General features: G+C 43.1%; 2 protein-coding genes across 2 annotated transcripts in view; one reads left to right on the top strand and one right to left on the bottom strand.

Annotated features, from left to right (window-relative positions):
- The window catches only part of LOC147653745 (uncharacterized), a 40721-nt gene extending 26971 nt beyond the window's left edge, over window positions 1–13750 (bottom strand). The window contains exons 1-2 of the mRNA XM_086886251.1: window positions 11553–13750; window positions 10953–11239 (exon numbers count right to left, since the gene is read on the bottom strand). Coding sequence (XP_086742377.1) covers window positions 11042–11239; window positions 11553–12365 — 1011 coding nt within the window. The 5' untranslated portion in view covers window positions 12366–13750 and the 3' untranslated portion in view covers window positions 10953–11041. The remainder of the gene's footprint in view (window positions 1–10952; window positions 11240–11552) is intronic.
- Window positions 13751–15274: 1524 nt separating this feature from the next.
- LOC147653744 (uncharacterized) lies at window positions 15275–20443 on the top strand. Its single transcript, XM_086886252.1, has 5 exons — window positions 15275–15378; window positions 16968–17103; window positions 17379–17477; window positions 17622–17765; window positions 18787–20443. The coding sequence occupies exons 2-5, from the start codon at window positions 17066–17068 to the stop codon at window positions 18842–18844; spliced, it is 339 nt and encodes a 112-aa protein (XP_086742378.1). The 5' UTR covers window positions 15275–15378; window positions 16968–17065; the 3' UTR covers window positions 18845–20443.
- The last annotated feature ends 1628 nt before the right edge of the window (window positions 20444–22071 follow it).

Below are 22071 nucleotides of genomic sequence, written 5' to 3'. Positions count from 1 at the left end.
ACGTCGCAGTGCCTGGGCTGGGCACTGGTCACCCGTTCCCCGTAAGGTTCTGTAGCTGGAGCGCGACGCTGGAGGTCAGAGCTGTGGGGAGGTGCGGAGTCTCCTGTCACTGCCCTCTTTTGCCGCCGTCTTGGTGGTTGGCCTCCTCGGCTGAGAGCTGTAGCGAAGGTGCAGCCGCATCAGGTCACGGTTTTGCCTGAGCAGCTGCATCAACTTGGTGGGACAGCCGAGTCTTCGATGGCGGCGGGGCCCCGCACGGCCCGAAGGGCTCTGGAGATTCCGCTGCAAGGCAAAGCACAGGGATCCCCATGGAAGAGGCAGAGAGGCAGAGCGGGGCTGGCACCTGTGGGGCTGCCTTTGGCCTGGGAGACAGAGACTCGGGCCCAGTTGGGCTGGGCTGGCCCGGGGAAGAGGCTGCAGCAGGCAGAGCTCTGCCGCCTCTGCTTGGTGCTGTCCATGGAGCTCAGCCCCTGGGCCACATTCCCCAGCCAGGAGCTCAGGCCCCTTCTGCCGCAGGGCATTGGCCAAAGGGTGCCCAAGAGGCCCTCAAGGTCTGCCCCATCCCACCTGCCCCTGACCCCCCACCCCCTGCCTCACCTCTCCCCAGCGTCTCTGAAATCTTCTTCCAAGGGCCCATCCCATGGCCATTCCTATGAGGAGCATGTCAATGAGCAGGAGTGTCCTGGACGCCCACCAGAGGAGCGCAGAGTCCTTCTCCTCCAGGTCGAAATCCTCCGGAACCAGAGGAGAGGCACCCGTGCTCCTCTCGGGTTTGCTCACAGGGTCGAGGGGAGGGGCCAAGAGCAGCAGCACGTAAAGCTGCAGCAGCGCGGAGGAGCCGTGAGCAGCCATAGTGCTCTGCCAGCAGCACCGAGGCTCTGGGCGTCTCTCTGCGAGCAGCTGTGCCTGGGCTCTGGGGCGCAGCAACAGCTGGGGACAGTTGCCAGCCAGCGTGCCGTCCCCAGAGGCTGTGATGTCACAGAAGCACAGAACGCCCTGGCTGCAGAGAGCCCTGAGAGAATGTTGAGTCCAAGCTGGGAGCCATGGCGGCAAGTATGGCCAGCAGAGCGGGGCCCGAGCGCTGCGGCCTGGCTTGCCTTGCACCCGTGCCACAATGATGACTCCAGCAGCCCCTGTCAGGCCATTGCAGTATCTGATGGCCCACGCTGGGCACAAGTTCTTCCCAATGGCCAGCGTAAACCTCCCTTGGCCCAGCTTCCAAGCCTTGTTGGCATCTGCTCTCTCTTGTCCTTGCCCACCTGGCTGGCGCTGCCGTGTTGCTCGCTGGCCTGTCTGTGGGAGAAGAGGCTGTGCCAATGAGTGCTGCTCAACTTGGAGGCCATTCAAAGGAGGATTTGATTGTGCCTGCTGTGGGAAGAAGGAATATGCGTGCACATGGCCACTTCCCATAGGTTTTACCCCAGATTTTCATGAGCAGCTGTCCTAGTGAAAGTCAAGTCTGTTTTAGTGAGTATTTGAGGGCTTCCAGAGCACAGTGCCATCTCAGGGGAATTCTGCTGGTTGAGTTCTACTGAGGCTTTGAGATGAGTTGCAAATCCTGAAAATGTTCTCCTTGCCCAGGTAGTAATTTCACAGTTTAGACTCTGGGGATATTGATTGCTCAGTGTTGAGGACCTCATGTAACTTTCAGCCCCAGAAACTTTCAACCTCCAGTGATTGTCCTTGAGACAAAACCATTTGAAATCTTTTTTTCTGTGGACAGGAATTGCTTCGGTGTTACTTCACATCATCCATTAAAAATTTGATGCCTGGAACAAGTCCCCAGTGCTGTGTGATTTCCTTGGTCGTGTTCCTTGGAATGGCTTCCCCCCCATTTTCTGAAGCTGGCCCCAGAAAGGTCATAGATGGGTGAGAAGTTCTGAAGGGTCAAGTGGTGCAGATCTTTGCCTCCTGTTTCGAGGTCTGTGGTGAGCTGTGAGTCCAAGAGCTGATTTGAAGTGATGGTGAAAACACAATTGAACCTTTTTGCAGCAGGGTGGATGGATAGAAGCAAAGCACAGCACGGCTGGCAGCAGCAAATGAATTAAAATGCATCCCTGGAATATGTTTCTTGGATTGTTCTTCTAGTATTGTGGTAGTAATTCTGATGTCTGAGTAGTGAACAAGCAACAAGTAGTGAACACGTGATTTGTAGTCAGTTTTCTATTTCTTATGTAGTGGAGAGTATGGATGCTAGCTTTGGAGCAGGCTGCAGAGAGCTGCAGAAACTGCAGGCCCCATGGCCTATCAGTCCTGCCCGAGAAGCTAGCCTGGGAATTCATAGGAGGATTTCAAAACAATCCTCAGAGACAGAAAACAACTGCCAGGTGCTGTTTGTCTGTCCTCTTGTTTTCCTTGCAGGAGAAAGTCAGGGGGGTGGTGAGCCCCGCTGACCAATGATGGTGATGTAGCACTTTACTAAGCAATAAGAGTTTCCTTTCTGTACTTTCCACGTATCTGTCTATTAGACAAGCCTAGAGTAATAAAGTAGAGAAGATTCTCCTGTTGTGACTCCCTTGAGAGTCCGTGTCGTTCTTTCCCACCGTTCCCAATCAGAACGACAGAGGAGATTTTTAAGAATTGTGTTTTTCTCTCCTGGTTGAGGAATGTGTTCTTCACGGGCTGAATCTTCATATCACTTTGTTTTTGTAGAAGAGCAGTTTCAGCAGCAGATGATTCTCCTTGCCCTCCTTTTCATTTTTCTTGTCTGTATTATTGCCTGGCAGGTTAACCTTTTCAAATTGCGTGCTGCAAAACGTTGCTACTAAGGATAGTTGGTGTCCAAACAGGTTCTTTTCTCGCTTGGATTTCAACTATTGCAGGATGAAAGGTTTCTAATGAAGCTACAGAATTGCATATCACTGGGACCTTGACTTCTTCCCTGCTTGGATCTAGATAAAGAGATTCTTGCCAATTGAACTGCTGACATATTATGTAGAGATCAGGAGTGGCCACCACAAGTGGTACTGAATTCTTGGAAATGTGGTGATTTTTGTTAGAAATGATTTTAGCTTCGACAGTGCAAGCTTATCATATCCATCTGCATTTGTGTTCTATTAATCATGGGGTTTTGTATTAAGCATGGGCTTCAGTTTGCTGTCTTTTTGTCACTTCTTCAAATACCAGTTTTCTACACCTGCTGGCTTGTTCCTTCTGACTTCAAATGGTATCTCTTGGGCACATAACTTCATCTTATTGTGAACAGCGCAAAGAACATGTTTTGGTCTGCCTTGATTTGATGGAGTGATTGCTGTGGAAGGACTGGGAGGTTTTGTGGTTTAAGGTGAAAGAAGTTCAGCAGCCTTGGCAAGTAAGTGTGCCAGTTTACAAGGTGAATCTACAGAAACCCCCGTGCTTCAGCTGCAATGTACAATCTCTGAGGCTGCTGCTGTCGGGGTGCCTTTGTTCTGTTGGTTTGGGAACCCATATTCTACACAGCATCATTTGTCAGAACTCCATTTCACTTGTACAGTCCCTCTGTTTTCCCACTTCTGAATGATGGTTTTCTCTGTGCCTTTAACATGGGGAATTCTGGGTGATAAAAATAATACATATTCCATAATGTTTTACGTTTCCTCTTGGAGTTTTTTCTAGTTTTCAAATAATTACCTTTTGTTTCTAGCTGGGGGCAAAATGCATTTGCAGTTTCAGTGGTTTTTTTCCCAATTTCTAATCTTACTTGGGCACTAGATAAGGGAGAAAAATGCCCTAGTTTCATGGAAAAGATTCTGTGTTATTCCATGCCTTGAAATGAATTAAAATACGGTTCTATTGCTCTCTGTTTCATTTCTTCACTTCATTTGGTAGAGTTTAGAAATCTCTTGCCATGAACTAGGTAGTGCAGAGTGCCTGCCTTGCTGTGTTGAACTCCTGGGTGAGCATGCCAGGCTTAGTTTAGAGATTTGCTTTTAAACATCCCTTATTCCTTGTGAAATCTATAATTTGGTTTGTTTGTAGTTGTGTTAGAAGATAAAGAGGAGGGGGATCACCCTGGAAAATTTGTCATCTGAACTGAATTTGTACCCTTTAGGCCATCAGTGACTGCTCCTTAGCTTTCTCAAGGCATGAAGGACACTGGGAGTTCCTCCCAGACTCTTCTTTTGGGACAGCAGTCCTTTCTCTTTGGCTCCATGAGATGCTCTGCACAGGAGTGCTTGAGCTCTGAAGGGCAGGGGCATTCCATGAGGGTGAATAATAAAGAACTCCTGTAGCCTGAACTGTTTCCAACTTAACCCAGCAGAAGGAATTGTTTCCCAATTCTGAGTCTAATGGTGCTGCTGACAAATTGTGCAGTTTCAGAGCAGCAGTGCAAGATGTGCAAGGGGCTTGTGTGGAGGGAGAGCAGCAGCTTGTAACACTGGACCTTTGTCCCGTGGGCAGCTGTGCGGTTTTAAGCGGGAATGTTCCGGAGGGGTGTGGAATTGAAGAAATGTTTGGAAGATTTGTAGGTTTGTTGCTGTAGGTGTGAAGGGTGGGGACAAGTCTTGTCCAGTGACGGAGCAATGATTAGGTAAGGTACTGGGAGAGCATCTGAGGATGGTGTTGCTGTTGCATGTGATTTTTCTGGAGGCCATCTGATGCACACAAGATTTGTTATGACTACCAGGATTGCAACTAAACAGAATGCAGTCATTTTTCTTGTAATTTAGTGCAGCATCTTTTGATCCGTGATGAGCTGAAGGCTCAGTGCACAAGGCTGAAAGGAAATGGCACGCTCTCAAGAGATTTTGGTCTTTGCGGCTTCATGAAGGTGGATAGGACATAATTCCTTCGCTCATTGGAGCTGCAGAGTTTAGTTTGATCTCCTCTGTTTCTAAGGTGTTTCTAAGGCTAAAAGGTGTTCCTTCCCTCAATTTTGATGGCAGCAGAGAGTCAGCTAATGAATGTGGATCTAGGTAAGGTTTGTGGAACAAAATCAAACACAATTGTCTGAAAAGCTGTTAGACATGCCTACAGTCAGTGTCAACAGAGAAGGAAGAGGTTAAAATTCCATCTTAATTTTAGAGCTCTTCCTCTCTTCTGCCTGCTTTTCCCATAGTGCATATGGAACCAGCATAGTTCATTTGATCCCTACCCCTGAGTGCAGCAGCTCACCTGCTTTCTGCTGCCCGCCTTTGCTTTCTTGTCAGATGGAAACACTGAAATAGAAAAGGTGATGTGACTTAATTGACTTCATTCAAATGCCTTGGCAATTGAATTTCTGTCTCTTGGCTGGATACTCAGCATCTCTAAGTGCAGAATCCTCCCTGGCACTGTATATCCTCGCCTTCTCCCTGACACCACCACTCAAATATTTTCCTTTCATTGTAAAGTGAGTGAGATTTTACTTGGCTGGAATTCTGCAGTGCTGGGAATGAAGGCTTTTTCCTTCCTCATTTTTTTATAATGAATTTCTTTTTTATTCTATTCACACCTTCTGAGTGAGCCTTTCATAAGGGCTTCTGTATTTCACAGAGGCTACACCTATTTGGGCCTGAAGACTTTGATACAATTGTAATCACTTGGAAATGGAACCTGTTTGATTTGTATGGAAGGCAGCCATTCTCCCTGTTCCAAACTTCCTAAAATAGTTTATCCACGTTGAAAAAAAAAATACCTCTTGGAGATAGTGAAGACAGTGCATGATGGTGATTCCAGGGATGGATAAGAAGGACCATCACCTTCCTCACACCAGCAAACTTGAGACTAATAGTCAGGTCTGCAGTTCTAATTTTAATCCACAGTAATCTACAGACAATCCTTTATTATCTAAAAAAGCTGATACCGTTCAAGTTGGAAGCAAGCTGAAGTTGGAAGAGTTAGGTTTCTTCAAAGCTCTTGTTTCCAGCAGGATTGGAGAGCCTTTACCTTTTGTAACAGGAAGGTTTTAAATTTGTAATGCTGACCTTGCAAGTGGAACTTGGTGGCTCCATTGTTGCACTTGGAGCAGCCAGATGACCTCAAAGGAGAAGTGCATTGTTCTAACTTGTGTGGAAGCAGTGGCTTCAAATACCATCAGGAAGTGCTGGACTGGCAGGACATTGGATGGATGCTCTTAGGCCACAGAGCTGGAAATATCAGTTGTAGCCACATGGTAAGTCCATTTATGTAATTCCAAATCTGTTCCTCACACGATCTGTGCTCCTCTATTCCGTATCAGCTTGGTGAGGAGGTAGATGAGACTGTTGGGGGAAAGAAACACTTAAATTTAAAGCAGAGTAACTGTTCCATTATAAATGCTGAAGATAAACCTGTGAGGCTACCAAAGAAATCTTTCTTTGGCTTCCAGTTAATAACTTCAAATGGATAACAAATCTATGCTGTATAATCTGCTTTGAATGGATTTCCTTTGGAACGTGTGCTTCTTCCTGAATGACAGAACTGCAATATTTTCACACTTGCAGTTTCACCCTCAAATGGCCACAGGAAATGCAGCAGCTTCTGTTTTCTGTTGCTTCTGTTTGTTAATGCTTCAAGGTGTTGCTCTGTATTTGTCCCCAGCTGTCATGAAAATGACAGAAAGAGAATGTTCTAAAGATAGGAGTAAAAAAGCCAGAGAGCTCCTCCTTGCAGCAGACACGGGCAGCATTGGATCCTAATAGTTTTTGCAAGGCATCCTGATGGGGAGAGGCAGATGTCAAGAATGGCAACTTCAGCAGGTGTGTGGCTGCTTCGTAGCTTGGGCTGGATTCAGGAAGGGCAGTGTTCCAGAGAGCAAAGTCAAGAGTTTGAATCAAGTAAGTGTGAGGTGCCCAGAAAGGCAGGGCCCACACTGCTCATGTGTGTCGGGGGAAGGTGAGAATCAGGCCCATCTGCTCCTAGAAATGCAGGTTCCATCTTTAGCAGCCAAAGGCTATGCAAATAAATGGCTTCTATGTATTGGAGAGCATAGAGCATGAAGTTAGTGTTTCATGCAGTTGTTTGAAGGCAATATGGGATTCCAGAGCTTAGTGTTTGAATTGCAACTTGAATTTCCTTCTTTGCTGTTATTTAGACTGCTCTGAAGTAGTCATGAGAAGCAAAAATGAAAGGCAATGTTGTTTGATGGGGACTGTGGTAGGGCTTTCTTGCCAGATTTGAAATGGCTTGAATTGATTAAAATCTCCAGGTGAGGGGAAGGTTGTATCCATTCCTCTCTCTTATTAAAGCAAATTTTCCAAGAGGGATGTAAAATTGCAGTTGAGGGTTGGGGTGGTTTTTTCTTTTTTCCCTTCTTTCATGTGCAACCTAACAACTCCAATTTCGCAGGCCTATTTAACATTTGATCCCTAAAAGTCAGTCCTTTGCTTTGTATTTTGGGCACTTGTTCATCTTGGGGAATTTGTCATCTTCTCAGGGCATTGAAGGTCAACCAAATGCTGCAGGTTTCATTCTTCCTTTCATATGGTCTATGTCCTGGGGTTTGACTCTTAAGCAGAGCTATTTTTTTATTTTGCAGCCTAGCAGTTGTACGGTGGGGCTGTGTGCAGGTGAATTGACTTGAGAACGATGGGTAAATCAGCTCCTGGGAAGATGTGCACTGCCTGGCCCCGATGCTTCAGCATGCTTGAGGTCAGCTTGGCTGCCTCTGACTGTCTAATAATAATGCAGAATAACAGAATTAAGTATTCATTGTAATTGGTGATCAATAAGATTTGTTTTCAGCTAAGTCTGCGTGCTAGTTTCTAAAGCACTCCAGTCTGTTTCATCAATGACCTTTGTGATTTTAGCTTAAGCTTTCCAGTTTCTGCTGTTGTTATTTTTTGCCCTGTCGCTGTGAGAGGAAGGGATGATGGCTGGAGGTTTGGCAGTCAGCGAGGGCCTGGCCACCACTGCAGTTCTGTACACTCAGCCTTGGAGATGTGATCAGGAATGTGCTGTTAGTTGCCAGTTTTGTATTGCAAAGACTGAGCATGCTGCCATCACTGTGTTTGATGAGTGAGTTTTCATTGGTTTGGTCCAACTCCAAAGCAGCCTTAATTTGAAGGTGGAATTCTTTGTGGATGAGGCTGTGAAGAATATGGTGTTTATACTCCCATCCTACGGGCAGTACGGTAGAACAACTCCTAACTGATTTGGTAATAAAGACCTAGTTTTTCTTCACTAAACCTGCCCTAGCCAAATTCATCAGCTGGTGATAGCTATCTCTGGAGTGGAAAACCTTTATTGAGTTGATTGACAATTTAATATACTTTGTCAAGCTGTGTTGTTTAGTTTCTGTTGATCCAGAGACACCTGAGGCTCCTTTTGCTTCCTAAGGGATTAAAGTAGCAAGCACTTAGAATGAGATATTGGGAAGATGGGTGCAGGAGACTTTGTAATTTAGTATGGAAAAACATAATAATGATGATGAATATTTCAGGTGGAAACGATAGCATTTCACTATATACTATGTGAAATGCTTTTATGTGGTTTTTTTCATTTCTCTTTTATTTTTTAATCCTGGATAAATTAAATGAGGCTTTTGGGGAAAGCATGAGCTGGAATTTCTATTGAGGTTGATAACCTCTGATTCTGCTCTCGTTTGTCTGTCTGCTGGAACTTGTAGCAAACTAGCTATGTCCAAGTTTAATTGTGTAATAATTATTTTTCAAATTGAGCCTTTCTCACTTGGTGCTGATGTATTTGGGGGAGGGAGGGGAATGGAGAGTAAAGAGCTCCTTTCATGAATACAATTGAAATTTCATCTTGCTGATTTGAGCCTTTCCAAGATTCAAGTGAGCATTGGATCAGGTTGGAACTGAGGGGATGACTCATGACTCTGGCATAAAAACTACATTGCATTCCACATATTAGGAGTTTTCTGTTGCCCACAAGAAAGTTCAGGAAAAAAAGACAAAAAGAGAAATGGGTTTCAAATTTCCTGTGCTATTTTCAGTTGACTCCTCTTTCTGGAGATGCCTTAGCAAGTGTAGGACATCTGAAAAACTTGGAACTGCAACTTTCTTGTTGAGGCTCTGATGAACATTGCTTCTGTCATCAAGTTCTTGTGTTCATACTTTGAACTTAGCTGAGTAATGTTGGTATCAGCAGACTCTACTAAAGCCATGCCTTCCTAATTAATAATGCATTCTTAATAAAAAAAAAAAAAATCTATTTCTTCATGTATTTAATTACCTAGTGAGTGTAAGACTGAATGAAGTTAATACCGTGCAGATTTCAAGCAAAACGCTGCTTTTTAATGTGCTTCAGTATAGGCTATGCACAAGTCAATAGACATGATTTTTAAGCTTCAGTTACCTTTCATTACCCTGTGCATATTCAAATTCAGATTGATGAATGCTGAACCAAAAGCAGACATCATAGAGTTAATTGAAGTTCTTTAAATTCAGAGGCAAACTATTTTCATAGCTTTGTTTTGAGGGTGGGTTGCTTTTGATGTCTGGGGTTTTTTTGGCTAAGGCAATGGCAAACATTTATTTATCCTGCTCCCTCCCCATTTTCCACCATCGTTGTTGCCAGTGATGCCTGCAGTGCTCAGTGGTCAATGACCCTCAGCCAGGGTGAGCTGCAGGAGCCTTACAGACGGGCCTGTTCTTTCTCCCAGTGCTAGAACAAGTGCAACAGCACAGTGCCATTTTGCTAAAAGCTAATATTTTTCCCAGCAGCTTCTTCTCCAGGCAGAATGAAATGCTTTCTTCAAGAGCAACCACATCTTTTCTCTGCCTGAAAGGTTGTGTTTGTTTGGGGTTTTTTCTCTTGCCTTAGGTGAGAGATAAAAAAAAAATGAAGAGGAAAGCCCAAGGAAATGCCAAAAGTACCACCTGGTAGTAATTTTGTGTGAGTGTCTCCATTTACACTTCAAACTTGCTCTTGGAGAACTTGGAGCTGCATTTAAAATGTATTTTGGTAGGTGGTCAGCTGCTGACTATCTGCATTTCTTCTTCCATTTCTTTTCTGTGCTTGTTTGGTATTGCTGCTGAATGTCCCCAAAGAGTAAAGTGGTGTGGAAGAGTTGAGGAAGCAGCTTTTGAAATTCTAAAGCTGATGTGTAGGTTTTGTTCCTCTTGGATTTTTAAAAGCAGGTATGTCATCCAAGTTAACTTTCTTCAGCAAGTAACAAGATTGTCGTCCTTCCACTGATGCTCTGTATTTTAACAGAGGTATTTGATGGTGCTGGAAAGGAGCAAGATGCAGAATGAGTTTGAGAGAAGTGATTTAAAGTGGGAGCACAGATGGTTGATTCCTAAAAATCAAAAAACGGATGTTTTGTTTTGTAGGAAAATGAAATCTAATCCTATTTGAGGGTCAACAGGATAAATACAAAGAACTAAATACAGATGTAGATACATATATACATATATGCGTGTATATATATATATATATATATATATATATATGTATAACCCCGCCCCCCGAAATCTATGAAGCAGGACTGATTGGTGCCATAGCCCAGGCAGCCTGTGGATCTAATTGCCTGCCTGTATTCAGCCCTTGCCTGGATGCCAGGGGAGACGTCTCTGGATTTGTCTCCAGACAGCTTTCCAGGGATGATCCTGCTCCTTTCCTGGTGCCCCAGAGTGCTGCAAGCCCCCCGTCCTGGGGCCATGGTGATGCCTGCCGGGGCCTTTAGGGTCCCCCCTAAAGGGCAGACAGGGTTTGACTGCAAGCTTCCTTGGAAGGTGGAGGCAGGTGAATATTGGCCACCTTCTTCTTTCCCGCTGCCCTCCGTGCTCTTGCAAAGCCTGCTGGGGCACTGGGGCTCTCCATTGCAGGCAGTCTGGAGCTGCCATGCAAAGCCATCTCTCAAGGAGTCCCCAGGTCTCAGGTGCAACCTCAAGAAAATGACACAGCAACGTGTAGAAAACGTGAACTTTATTCACTTGACTACTTCTAAAATCTACAATCCAACGTTACTAGAAGACTATGGGGTAAGAATCTTAAGGCTAAGAAACTTCAATGCTTCAACTGTTTAGAACTGAACACTAAGGGAAAGGTCAACTTCTTGGGGGAAACGTGGTGGGGAATCGAACAACAACAGGGGTGTGGCTAACTTGTAAGGTGGGGAACGTCGCAGTGCCTGGGCTGGGCACTGGTCACCCGTTCCCCGTAAGGTTCTGTAGCTGGAGCGCGACGCTGGAGGTCAGAGCTGTGGGGAGGTGCGGAGTCTCCTGTCACTGCCCTCTTTTGCCGCCATCTTGGTGGTTGGTTGAGGGCTGTCGCGAAGGAGCAGCCGCATCAGGTCGCGGTTGTCCATCAGCAGCTGCATCAGCTCCGTGGGACAGCCCTGTCTTCGATGGCGGCGGGGCCCCGCACGGCCCGAAGGGCTCTGGAGATTCCGCTGCAAGGCAAAGCACAGGGATCCCCATGGAAGAGGCAGAGGGGCAGAGCGGGGCCGGCACCTGTGGGGCTGCCTTTGGCCTGGGAGACAGAGACTCGGGCCCAGTTGGGCTGGGCTGGCCCGGGGAAGAGGCTGCAGCAGGCAGAGCTCTGCCGCCTCTGCTTGGTGCTGTCCATGGAGCTCAGCCCCTGGGCCGCATTCCCCAGCCAGGAGCTCAGGCCCCTTCTGCCGCAGGGCATTGGCCAAAGGGTGCCCAAGAGGCCCTCAAGGTCTGCCCCATCCCGCCTGCCTGACCCCCCACCCCCCTCCTCACCTCTCGCCAGCGTCTCTGAATTCTTTTTCCGAGCGACCATCCCATGGCCATTCCTATGATGAGCAGGTCGATGAGCAGGAATGTCCTGGCCGCCCACCGGATGCGCTCAGGGTCCGACTCGTCCAGATGACAATCCTCCAGAAGCAGAGGAGAGGCATCCGTGCTGCGCTCAGGTTTGCTCACAGGGTCGAGGGGATGAGCCAAGAGCAGCAGCACGTAAAGCTGCAGCAGCGCGGAGGAGCCGTGAGCAGCCATAGTGCTCTGCCAGCAGCACCGAGGCTCTGGGCGTCTCTCTGCGAGCAGCTGTGCCTGGGCACTGGGGCGCAGCAACAGCTGGGGACAGTTGCCAGCCAGCGTGCCGTCCCCAGAGGCTGTGATGTCACAGAAGCACAGAACGCCCTGGCTGCAGAGAGCCCTGAGAGAATGTTGAGTCCAAGCTGGGAGCCATGGCGGCAAGCATGGCCAGCAGAGCGGGGCCCGAGCGCTGCGGCCTGGCTTGCCTTGCACCCGTGCCACAATGATGACTCCAGCAGCCCCTGTCAGGCCATTGCAGTATCTGATGGCCCACGCTGGGCACAAGTTCTTCCCAATGGCCAGCGTAAACCTCCCTTGGCCCAGCTTCCAAGCCTTGTTGGCATCTGCTCTCTCTTGTCCTTGCCCACCTGGCTGGCGCTGCCGTGTTGCTCGCTGGCCTGTCTGTGGGAGAAGAGGCTGTGCCAATGAGTGCTGCTCAACTTGGAGGCCATTCAAAGGAGGATTTGATTGTGCCTGCTGTGGGAAGAAGGAATATGCGTGCACATGGCCACTTCCCATAGGTTTTACCCCAGATTTTCATGAGCAGCTGTCCTAGTGAAAGTCAAGTCTGTTTTAGTGAGTATTTGAGGGCTTCCAGAGCACAGTGCCATCTCAGGGGAATTCTGCTGGTTGAGTTCTACTGAGGCTTTGAGATGAGTTGCAAATCCTGAAAATGTTCTCCTTGCCCAGGTAGTAATTTCACAGTTTAGACTCTGGGGATATTGATTGCTCAGTGTTGAGGACCTCATGTAACTTTCAGCCCCAGAAACTTTCAACCTCCAGTGATTGTCCTTGAGACAAAACCATTTGAAATCTTTTTTTCTGTGGACAGGAATTGCTTCGGTGTTACTTCACATCATCCATTAAAAATTTGATGCCTGGAACAAATCCCGAGTGCTGTGTGATTTCCTTGGTCGTGTTCTTTGGAATGGCTTCCCCCTCATTTTGTGAAGCTGGCCCCAGAAAGGTCATAGATGGGTGAGAAGTTCTGAAAGGCCAAGTGGTGCAGATCTTTGCCTCCTGTTTCGAGGTCTGCGGTGAGCTGTGAGTCCAAGAGCTGATCTGACGTGATGGTGAAAACACAGTTGTCGTGGTTTTAAAGCAGTAACTGAAAAAATACTAGAAAACTTACTTATTTCTTGCTGTGAGATATGGATTAGAGCAAGAGCAAAACAGGCTTAAAACTTAAAAGGAATAAAGAAAGTTTATTCACAAAACTACAAGAATAAGAACACCAGAATAAACTTTCAGAAAACCCTTTTATCCCGCACTACCCAGCATTCCCTTGTTCACATGACAAGATAGAGACAAAAGACTTTGGAACTTTGGTGTTTAAAACAGTCCCAATTCTTGCTAGAGTCTCTTTATCAGTGTTTGTATAGAAACAGAAATCTTCTTCTGCTAATCTATGGAGTTTCTCACAAGAAAAATATTTCTGTTATAGTTTTCTATTTGTTTGATGCCAGCTGCCCGGAAATCTGCCATGAGTTCACTCCTCCCATTTCACATCACTCTGAGGTGTGTATGGGCCATGAGTCCTCTTCATCTGTCTCTGTGAGCTTCGCAGGAAAACAGTTTTCTCATTGCCCTCAAGGCCTCAAATCTTCACTCCACTCTGTTCCAGCGCCTCACTGTATCACAATTACTCTACTTTTTACTCAAAATCCACACTTTGAACACTCCATGCTTCCCAATATACTCTGTCATGAATTAAAGGAGTTTTTTTCAGAACATGGTTGTCCATCTCCATAGCTTTAAGAGAAAAATATTTCAGCTTATAAAGCATCTCCTTATTCTCTCTTCCCTATCTAAAACTTAAGCCTTGTTTTTGTCCTATATTTTTCTAATACTAAAAAAAAAAAAATCTGTGTTTTTCTAAAAGTGAAAAAAAAAAATAAAAAAATAAAGTAAAGAGTAGAAACAGAATAATATTTCTGAGAGGCAGGACATTTTTTAGTTTGTGTTGTCCGATGGAACAACAGCCACTTGAAGAAATTCCATATAGTAGAACATGTCACATTTGTCAATTTTAACCTGAAATTTATTAACAGGAATGTCTGTACTACGAACATGTGTTAAGTATAGGAATATATTGCATGTTTTCCTACTTGTAAGAAGTAAATTTCTGTCTTTACAAGCTAACACCATTAATTTCAGCTCTTAGTTATTCCCATTGCATATTCTTTTAAACAGACTTAATCAGACAAATTTTGTGTTATTTAGCAAGTAATGCTTGGTTATTACTACAAGTTCTTGAAGTCATAACACTTAAAATTGCAGTACATATATATTATTCTTACTATGATGATGTGAGTTGGCTGCTAGTCATTTAACTATATATAAGGTCTTACTATTTCTTAGTGCAATTACTTAAAATAAGTGTCTTGGAAATTGTTTTTATTTTTAGATTTAAAACTGTTCTTACTAAAGTTGATTTGTTAAAGATTGGACAATGTATATTTAATAATTAATGTTCCCCAGTGATATTTATTGTCAGTCAGGATTCACTTTACAGTCAATAAATAACCTAAAAAATCTGAATTTTGTAGCCAGTTTTGTCTAATTCTTAGAGCAATGCTTTGGGAAATTGGAGATATATATATATGAATATAAATATGTATATCTGCTATATACCTTTTTTATGATGGTTTTGTCCTACTACTGCAAATGTTTCTTTTTGTTTGTTTTTTCCTAACATACATAAAATTTTCTTAACCATATTTAAAGCTACCAGCTTGTTATTCTGACAAAACCCTGTGAGAATAAATTATTTTTATTAATACTCTACATGTCAAAACCTTGCAGTCAGTCAAATAACAGAAGGAGTGTTCATTGTCTCTCTCCCCCACTGATGCTGTTCTAGGAGTTGGAGTTAGAAGATTCAGACATCAAGTGAAACAGTGAAAGATGATAAGAAAACACTTGATTCTCACAAGGTATTTCCTACTAAAAGAGATTGTTTTGCAGTTTTGTTTGCTCTTGACACTATTTTGAGTAAATGTGAATTCCTAAGACATGCTCAAGGCAATTAAATATTTATGCTCCCCAAACTCAATTTTTAAGCAACATTTTCTGTTTACAAGAATCAGGTTTGCTTTGGTTTTATCTCTTTTCTTTCAGGTTACAAGACAGATTTTTTTATTATTATTTTCATTGGGGGAAAAAGATATGTATTTATAGTGTTTGTGAAGACTTTGCTCAGCTGAAAAAAGTAATAGGTAACATGAGTATAACATTGTGTTCTTCCGTATTTCTATTTTTAAGTCCTATTACATGTGATATTTTCCATTTTGCCTTCTATTAGGCCTGAAATTGGAAACTATTTAAAACCTAACAAACCCCGGAGTTTATCCCTGTTCTTTGAATAGCAACAGAAGTATGGCTGTCATGGTTTGACACATCAATGAAGAACAGCCTCTGCTCTGCAGCAGGTACTCAAGTGGAACTTTTGCAAGTGGGCTCTCATCAGGAGTGAAACACTGGCTGCTGACTCTGCTGCTTTTGGTCACAGACTGCTGCCTTTATGAACCAGGTTTGTCCTTCTGCCTCTTTTGTGTTTTATATAGACTTGATTACAAATGAGGCACTTGTCCTCTTAACCTGGGAGTTGCAGCAGGTCAGCAGCAGCAGGAGTTACTGGCTGCTTCCCATCAGCTGACTCCTTTTAGCCAACCCTTCCCATTTCCTGCGCCAATCCGATTTTTCCAAGCAATTAGGAAGAAAACTAAACCATAACTTTTACAAAATCACTTTAGGGAAGATGTTGCTTAATTGTTTGCTTCATTCAAATGAACACTTCTAACATTCACTTCTCTGAGTAAGAATGCCTTTTATGAGAAGCTGCTAAAAACAGGAATTTGAGAGCAGGGATGTTAAAAGTAGGGCCAGAGAGGAGCAAATTTGTCGCAGGGCAAGTTCTGTTTGCACTGAGGGAGTACTATCAATTTTGTCTCTGTCCTGTCTTTCACTGGTCCTGAAACAACAGTGCCTGCTTGAACAAACCTGCTCCTCAGGAGTGATTGGATCTGGTGCTCTGGGTGTTAGCAGCTGCAGTGCTGAACCACAGGCAGACATGAGATCTGACTGGATCACCCTTGCTAACATTTTCATGTAGAACCCATAACTCACTTGATCAGCAACACTTGCTTGAATGCTGCCTTTTGCCTTGGCTCTTCCCACTAAATAGTTCTTGAGCTGGGAAGTGGTCCTGATCTAAGAATCTGCAGTAATCTTTAATTCTGCCTTTATAACTCAGGAAACCACAGTAACCTTCATTTTAGAATGTGAACATTTTTTGGACAAACACTGAATTGTAGCTTCATTGACATGAGCTAAAGTAAGCTCTTTCAGTGGTCCTAGAGTGGTAGCTGTAAAAGGCAATCAGAGTGAAGATCCTGAATAATTTTCTTTTCCAGCCAGGTTTTAATGTATTTCCCCTGCAAATCAATTCATGTATCATAGAGCTCAATTACCTGCCCATAAAATGAGAGTTGTTGCTCAGAACTGTGGAATTAGGGTAACAAGAACTGTAATGATACACTAGATAAACACTGTTGCAATACTCTCTCAGCCCTGTTAGGGTATTTTAAATTTGCAGCAGATCTCAGTAAGGATGAGAAAATGCTGAGCTACATAAAAATGATGGAGACTGGAGGAGAAATTAGCCTTGCAGTGTTCTACAGTCCCAACATTTCCAACCACCACACCTGGTAGTGAAAATGCTGGTTTGTATTTGAAAAAAAGGAACTGCAATCAATCAAATGCACTGCCAAGTATAAATTAATTTCTGTAAGTCAAGTCCCTTAGGAACAATTCCTTAATAAAAGATCTGTTTCAAATCTCCTAAGTCTTCTAAAACCAACCCCAACAAAACACAGAAAACATAGTGTCTTTATTTGACCTGTCCTAGACTTCATTTATTTATTTACAGTCTGAAGGATGAGTCAAGTACCTGCAGTGGTGCCTTTAGCAATGCAAAACAAAATATTTTGAATATTCTTATTTAGCGTTCCAGTTTTAATGAGCTTGGAGCATAGTGAAGGAGATCAGATGTTTGCAGGTTCTGGATGAGGGTAGAAATAATTAAAAAGCATCTTGAAAGTAACATCATATTTTTGTCAGCCATCTCTTCAGGGACTACTTTAAATCCCAGAATGTTCAAGAGCCATCATCACTGTACAAACAGAAGCTCCAACTGAACGAAACCAGAAGAAGTGGATATGGCAAATTCTCTGGTCCAAGTGGTGATATTAATCTGGTGAGGCTCTGGATTCCCATTTCAGACATACTATCACAGCTTAAATATAGGAAAAAATTGGGATTTTACTTTGCTGTGGTCTCTTTTTGTTTTGCAAAATATGTGATAGTTAATATATGAGTAAAATCTTGTATAAAAACAGGTTTGTTTTTTGGTTTTTTTTCTAACAAATAGCCAAATGCATATTACCTGCCTTGCTGGAAAATAATTGAGGTCTTCCTCTAAGAAATTTTTTCTCAGAGTGCCTTTCTTTGTGATTTGTGTTCTTATCTTAGGAAGATACAGGAGTTGCTCATTTTAATGCTGTCCAGCAGACTATTCCATGCTTTCTCAGCTGTTTGGATCTGCAGTTCAGGATTGGACCAAGAAAAATGGTGATGGGATGAAATTATTTTTATTCTTAAATGAGGACAATTCCATTTTTAAACATACACATGTGCTTCCAATGCTTTCAGTAGTCAAGGATGAAATTTTGAACAGACATGAATTCCTCAGTCTTTGTTTCTTTTTCCCTGAAGGATGGAATTTGGACTTTGCCCACCAGTGCAGTCCTTGCTATGGGCAGATGTTTCTTCTGTTCTTCTTACCAGCAGTAGGAGTGGTTGGACACTGAACCTCAAAGAAGAGGGAGCTAACATCCCTTACCTGGATAAGTCCCACAGGTAAGCACCTTGGAGAAGTTCTTCAACCAAAACCAGTTCCTGTAAGGCTTTCCAGCCCTTGACAGGAAATAAGCTGATTCCTGCAGGCTGCAACATGAAGACTTCCAGACTGAAGTGAGCATCCTGCTATAAGGAAGGATTTGGGAGTAGTGAGTCATCATTTGTATGGGAAATTAATCTGTGATTTTTATTTATTGTTTTTTTTCATTTGAAGTAACATCACATCATCATAGAGAGACATTGTCTGTCATTTCTGGTGTGGATACCTGAATAACTCAGCTAGACAGGTAGCATGATAAGGCAATACAATGCAGATATTGAAAGGAATTTTTTGGATGATTTTTTTGTTAGTTCAAGCTGCAGTCCCTGATTTATTCAGGCTTTGAAGTACCATGCAAGCCTTTCCCACAGAAGAAATTCTGTTTTATGTAAATAATGCACTGTGCAGTAAACTAGAAGAAAGCAGGGAGCATAGAGCATGAAGTTAGTGTTTCATGCAGGTGTTTGAAGGCAATGTGGGATTCCAGAGCTTAGTGTTTGAATTGCAACTTGAATTTCCTTCTTTGCTGTTATTTAGACTGCTCTGAAGTAGTCATGAGAAGCAAAAATGAAAGGCAATGTTGTTTGATGGGGACTGTGGTAGGGCTTTCTTGCCAGATTTGAAATGGCTTGAATTGATTAAAATCTCCAGGTGAGGGGAAGATTGTATCCATTCCTCTCTCTTATTAAAGCAAATTTTCCAAGAGGGATGTAAAATTGCAGTTGAGGGTTGGGGTGGTTTTTTCTTTTTTCCCTTCTTTCATGTGCAACCTAACAACTCCAATTTCGCAGGCCTATTTAACATTTGATCCCTAAAAGTCAGTCCTTTGCTTTGTATTTTGGGCACTTGTTCATCTTGGGAAATTTGTCATCTTCTCAGGGCATTGAAGGTCAACCAAATGCTGCAGGTTTCATTCTTCCTTTCATATGGTCTATGTCCTGGGGTTTGACTCTTAAGCAGAGCTATTTTTTTATTTTGCAGCCTAGCAGTTGTACGGTGGGGCTGTGTGCAGGTGAATTCACTTGAGAACGATGGGTAAATCAGCTCCTGGGAAGATGTGCACTGCTTGGCCCCGATGCTTCAGCATGCTTGAGGTCAGCTTGGCTGTCTCTGACTGTCTAATAATAATGCAGAATGATAGAATTAAGTATTCATTGTAATTGGTGATCAATAAGATTTGTTTTCAGCTAAATCTGCGTGCTAGTTTCTAAAGCACTCCAGTCTGTTTCATCAATGACCTTTGTGGTTTTAGCTTAAGCTTTCTAGTTTCTGCTGTTGTTATTTTCTGCCCTGTCGCTGTGAGAGGAAGGGATGATGGCTGGAGGTTTGGCAGTCAGCGAGGGCCTGGCCACCACTGCAGTTCTGTACACTCAGCCTTGGAGATGTGATCAGGAATGTGCTGTTAGTTGCCAGTTTTGTATTGCAAAGACTGAGCATGCTGCCATCACTGTGTTTGATGAGTGAGTTTTCATTGGTTTGGTCCAACTCCAAAGCAGCCTTAATTTGAAGGTGGAATTCTTTGTGGATGAGGCTGTGAAGAATATGGTGTTTGTACTCCCATCCTACGGGCAGTACGGTAGAACAACTCCTAACTGATTTGGTAATAAAGACCTAGTTTTTCTTCACTAAACCTGCCCTAGCCAAATTCATCAGCTGGTGATAGCTATCTCTGGAGTGGGAGTTCTTTATTGAGTTGATTGACAATTTGATATACTTTGTCAAGCTGTGTTGTTTAGTTTCTGTTGATCCAGAGACACCTGAGGCTCCTTTTGCTTCCTAAGGGATTAAAGAAGCAAGCACTTAGAATGAGATATTGGGAAGATGGGTGCAGGAGACTTTGTAATTTAGTATGGAAAAACATAATAATGATGATGAATATTTCAGGTGGAAATGATAGTATTTCACTATATACTATGTGAAATGCTTTTATGTGATTTTTTTTTCATTTCTCTTTTATTTTTTAATCCTGGATAAATTAAATGAGGCTTTTGGGGAAAGCATGAGCTGGAATTTCTATTGAGGTTGATAACCTCTGATTCTGCTCTTGTTTGTCTGTCTGCTGGAACTTGTAGCAAACTAGCTATGTCCAAGTTTAATTGTGTAATAATTATCTTTCAAATCGAGCCTTTCTCACTTGGTGCTGATGTATTTGGGGGAGGGAGGGGAATGGAGAGTAAAGAGCTCCTTTCATGAATACAATTTTAATTTCATCTTGCTGATTTGAGCCTTTCCAAGATTCAAGTGAGCATTGGATCAGGTTGAAACTGAGGGGATGACTCATGACTCTGGCATAAAAACTACATTGCATTCCACATATTGGGAGTTTTCTGTTGCCCACAAGAAAGTTCAGGAAAAAAAAGAAAAATATAGAAATGGGTTTCAAATTTCCTGTGCTATTTTCAGTTGACTCCTCTTTCTGGAGGTGCCTTAGCAAGTGTAGGACATCTGAAAAACTTGGAACTGCAACTTTCTTGTTGAGGCTCTGATGAACATTGCTTCTGTCATCAAGTTCTTGTGTTCATACTTTGAACTTAGCTGAGTAATGTTGGTATCAGCAGACTCTGCTAAAGCCATGCCTTCCTAATTAATAATGCATTCTTAATAAAAAAAATAAAAATCTATTTCTTCATGTATTTAATTACCTAGTGAGTGTAAGACTGAATGAAGTTAATACCGTGCAGATTTCAAGCAAAACGCTGCTTTTTAATGTGCTTCAGTATAGGCTATGCACAAGTCAATAGACATGATTTTTAAGCCTCAGTTACCTTTCATTACCCTGTGCATATTCAAATTCAGATTGATGAATGCTGAACCAAAAGCAGACATCATAGAGTTAATTGAAGTTCTTTAAATTCAGAGGCAAACTATTTTCATAGCTTTGTTTTGAGGGTGGGTTGCTTTTGATGTCTGGGGTTTTTTTGGCTAAGGCAATGGCAAACATTTATTTATCCTGCTCCCTCCCCATTTTCCACCATCGTTGTTGCCAGTGATGCCTGCAGTGCTCAGTGGTCAATGACCCTCAGCCAGGGTGAGCTGCAGGAGCCTTACAGACGGGCCTGTTCTTTCTCCCAGTGCTAGAACAAGTGCAACAGCACAGTGCCATTTTGCTAAAAGCTAATATTTTTCCCAACAGGTTCTTCTCCAGGCAGAATGAAATGCTTTCTTCAAGAGCAACCACATCTTTTCTCTGCCTGAAAGGTTGTGTTTGTTTGGGGTTTTTTCTCTTGCTTTAGACCAAATTCCAGAAACGCCCCATAAAATCAGCACAGTTTCCCACAAAATTCAAGAAAAAACACCACAAAATTCCCTAAATCTTCTCAAAACACGACCAAATTCTAGAAAATTATCCCACCAAATCTCCACAAATTCCCACAAAATACATGAGAAATCCCTCAAGATCCCTAAATCTCCTCAATATCCCACAAAATCACACAAAAATCACCCAAAACCTCCACATGTTTCCACAAAATCTAAGAAAAATTCCTCAAAATTCTTCAAGTCTCCTCAGAATCCCACACAATTCCAGAAAAACCCCACAAAATTCCAGAGAAGTCTCACAAAACTCCCTAAATCATTTCAAAACCCTACCAATTCACAGGAATGTCCCACAAAATCTCCACCAATTCCCAGAACATCCCACAAAAATCCCACAAAAATCCCTAAATCTTCTGAAAACTCGACCAAATTCCAGAAACGCCCCATAAAATCAGCACAGTTTCCCACAAAATTCAAGAAAAAACACCACAAAATTCCCTAAATCTTTTCAAAATACCACAAAATTCTTGAAAAGCCCCACCAAATTCCAGAAACATCCCACAAAATGTCCTCAATATCCAACAAAATCCCAGAAAAGTCCCACAAAATTCCCTAAATCTTCTCAAAACTCTACCAAATTCCAGAAAAATCCCACAGAATCTCCACAAATTCCCACAGAATACATGAAAAATCCCTGATAATTCGTCAGTTCTCTACAGAATCTCACCAAATTCCTAAAAAGTCCCTCAAAGTTCCACAAACATCCCACAAAATCTCCCTAATATCCAACAAAATTCCAGGAAAAATCCCACAAAATTTCCTAAATCTTCTCAAAACACGACCAAATTCTAGAAAAATATCCCACCAAATCTCCACAAATTCCCACAAAATACATGAGAAATGCCTCAAGATCCCTAAATCGCCTCAATATCCCACAAAATCACACAAAAATCCCACAAAACCTCCACAAGTTTCCACAAAATCTAAGAAAAATTCCTCAAAATTCTTCAA

This window comes from Cyanistes caeruleus, chromosome 4 (genome assembly GCF_971803275.1).
Source record: "Cyanistes caeruleus chromosome 4, bCyaCae1.hap1.1, whole genome shotgun sequence".
Classification (NCBI taxonomy): Eukaryota; Metazoa; Chordata; class Aves; order Passeriformes; family Paridae; genus Cyanistes; species Cyanistes caeruleus.
This window is presented reverse-complemented; position numbering and strand designations above follow the sequence as displayed.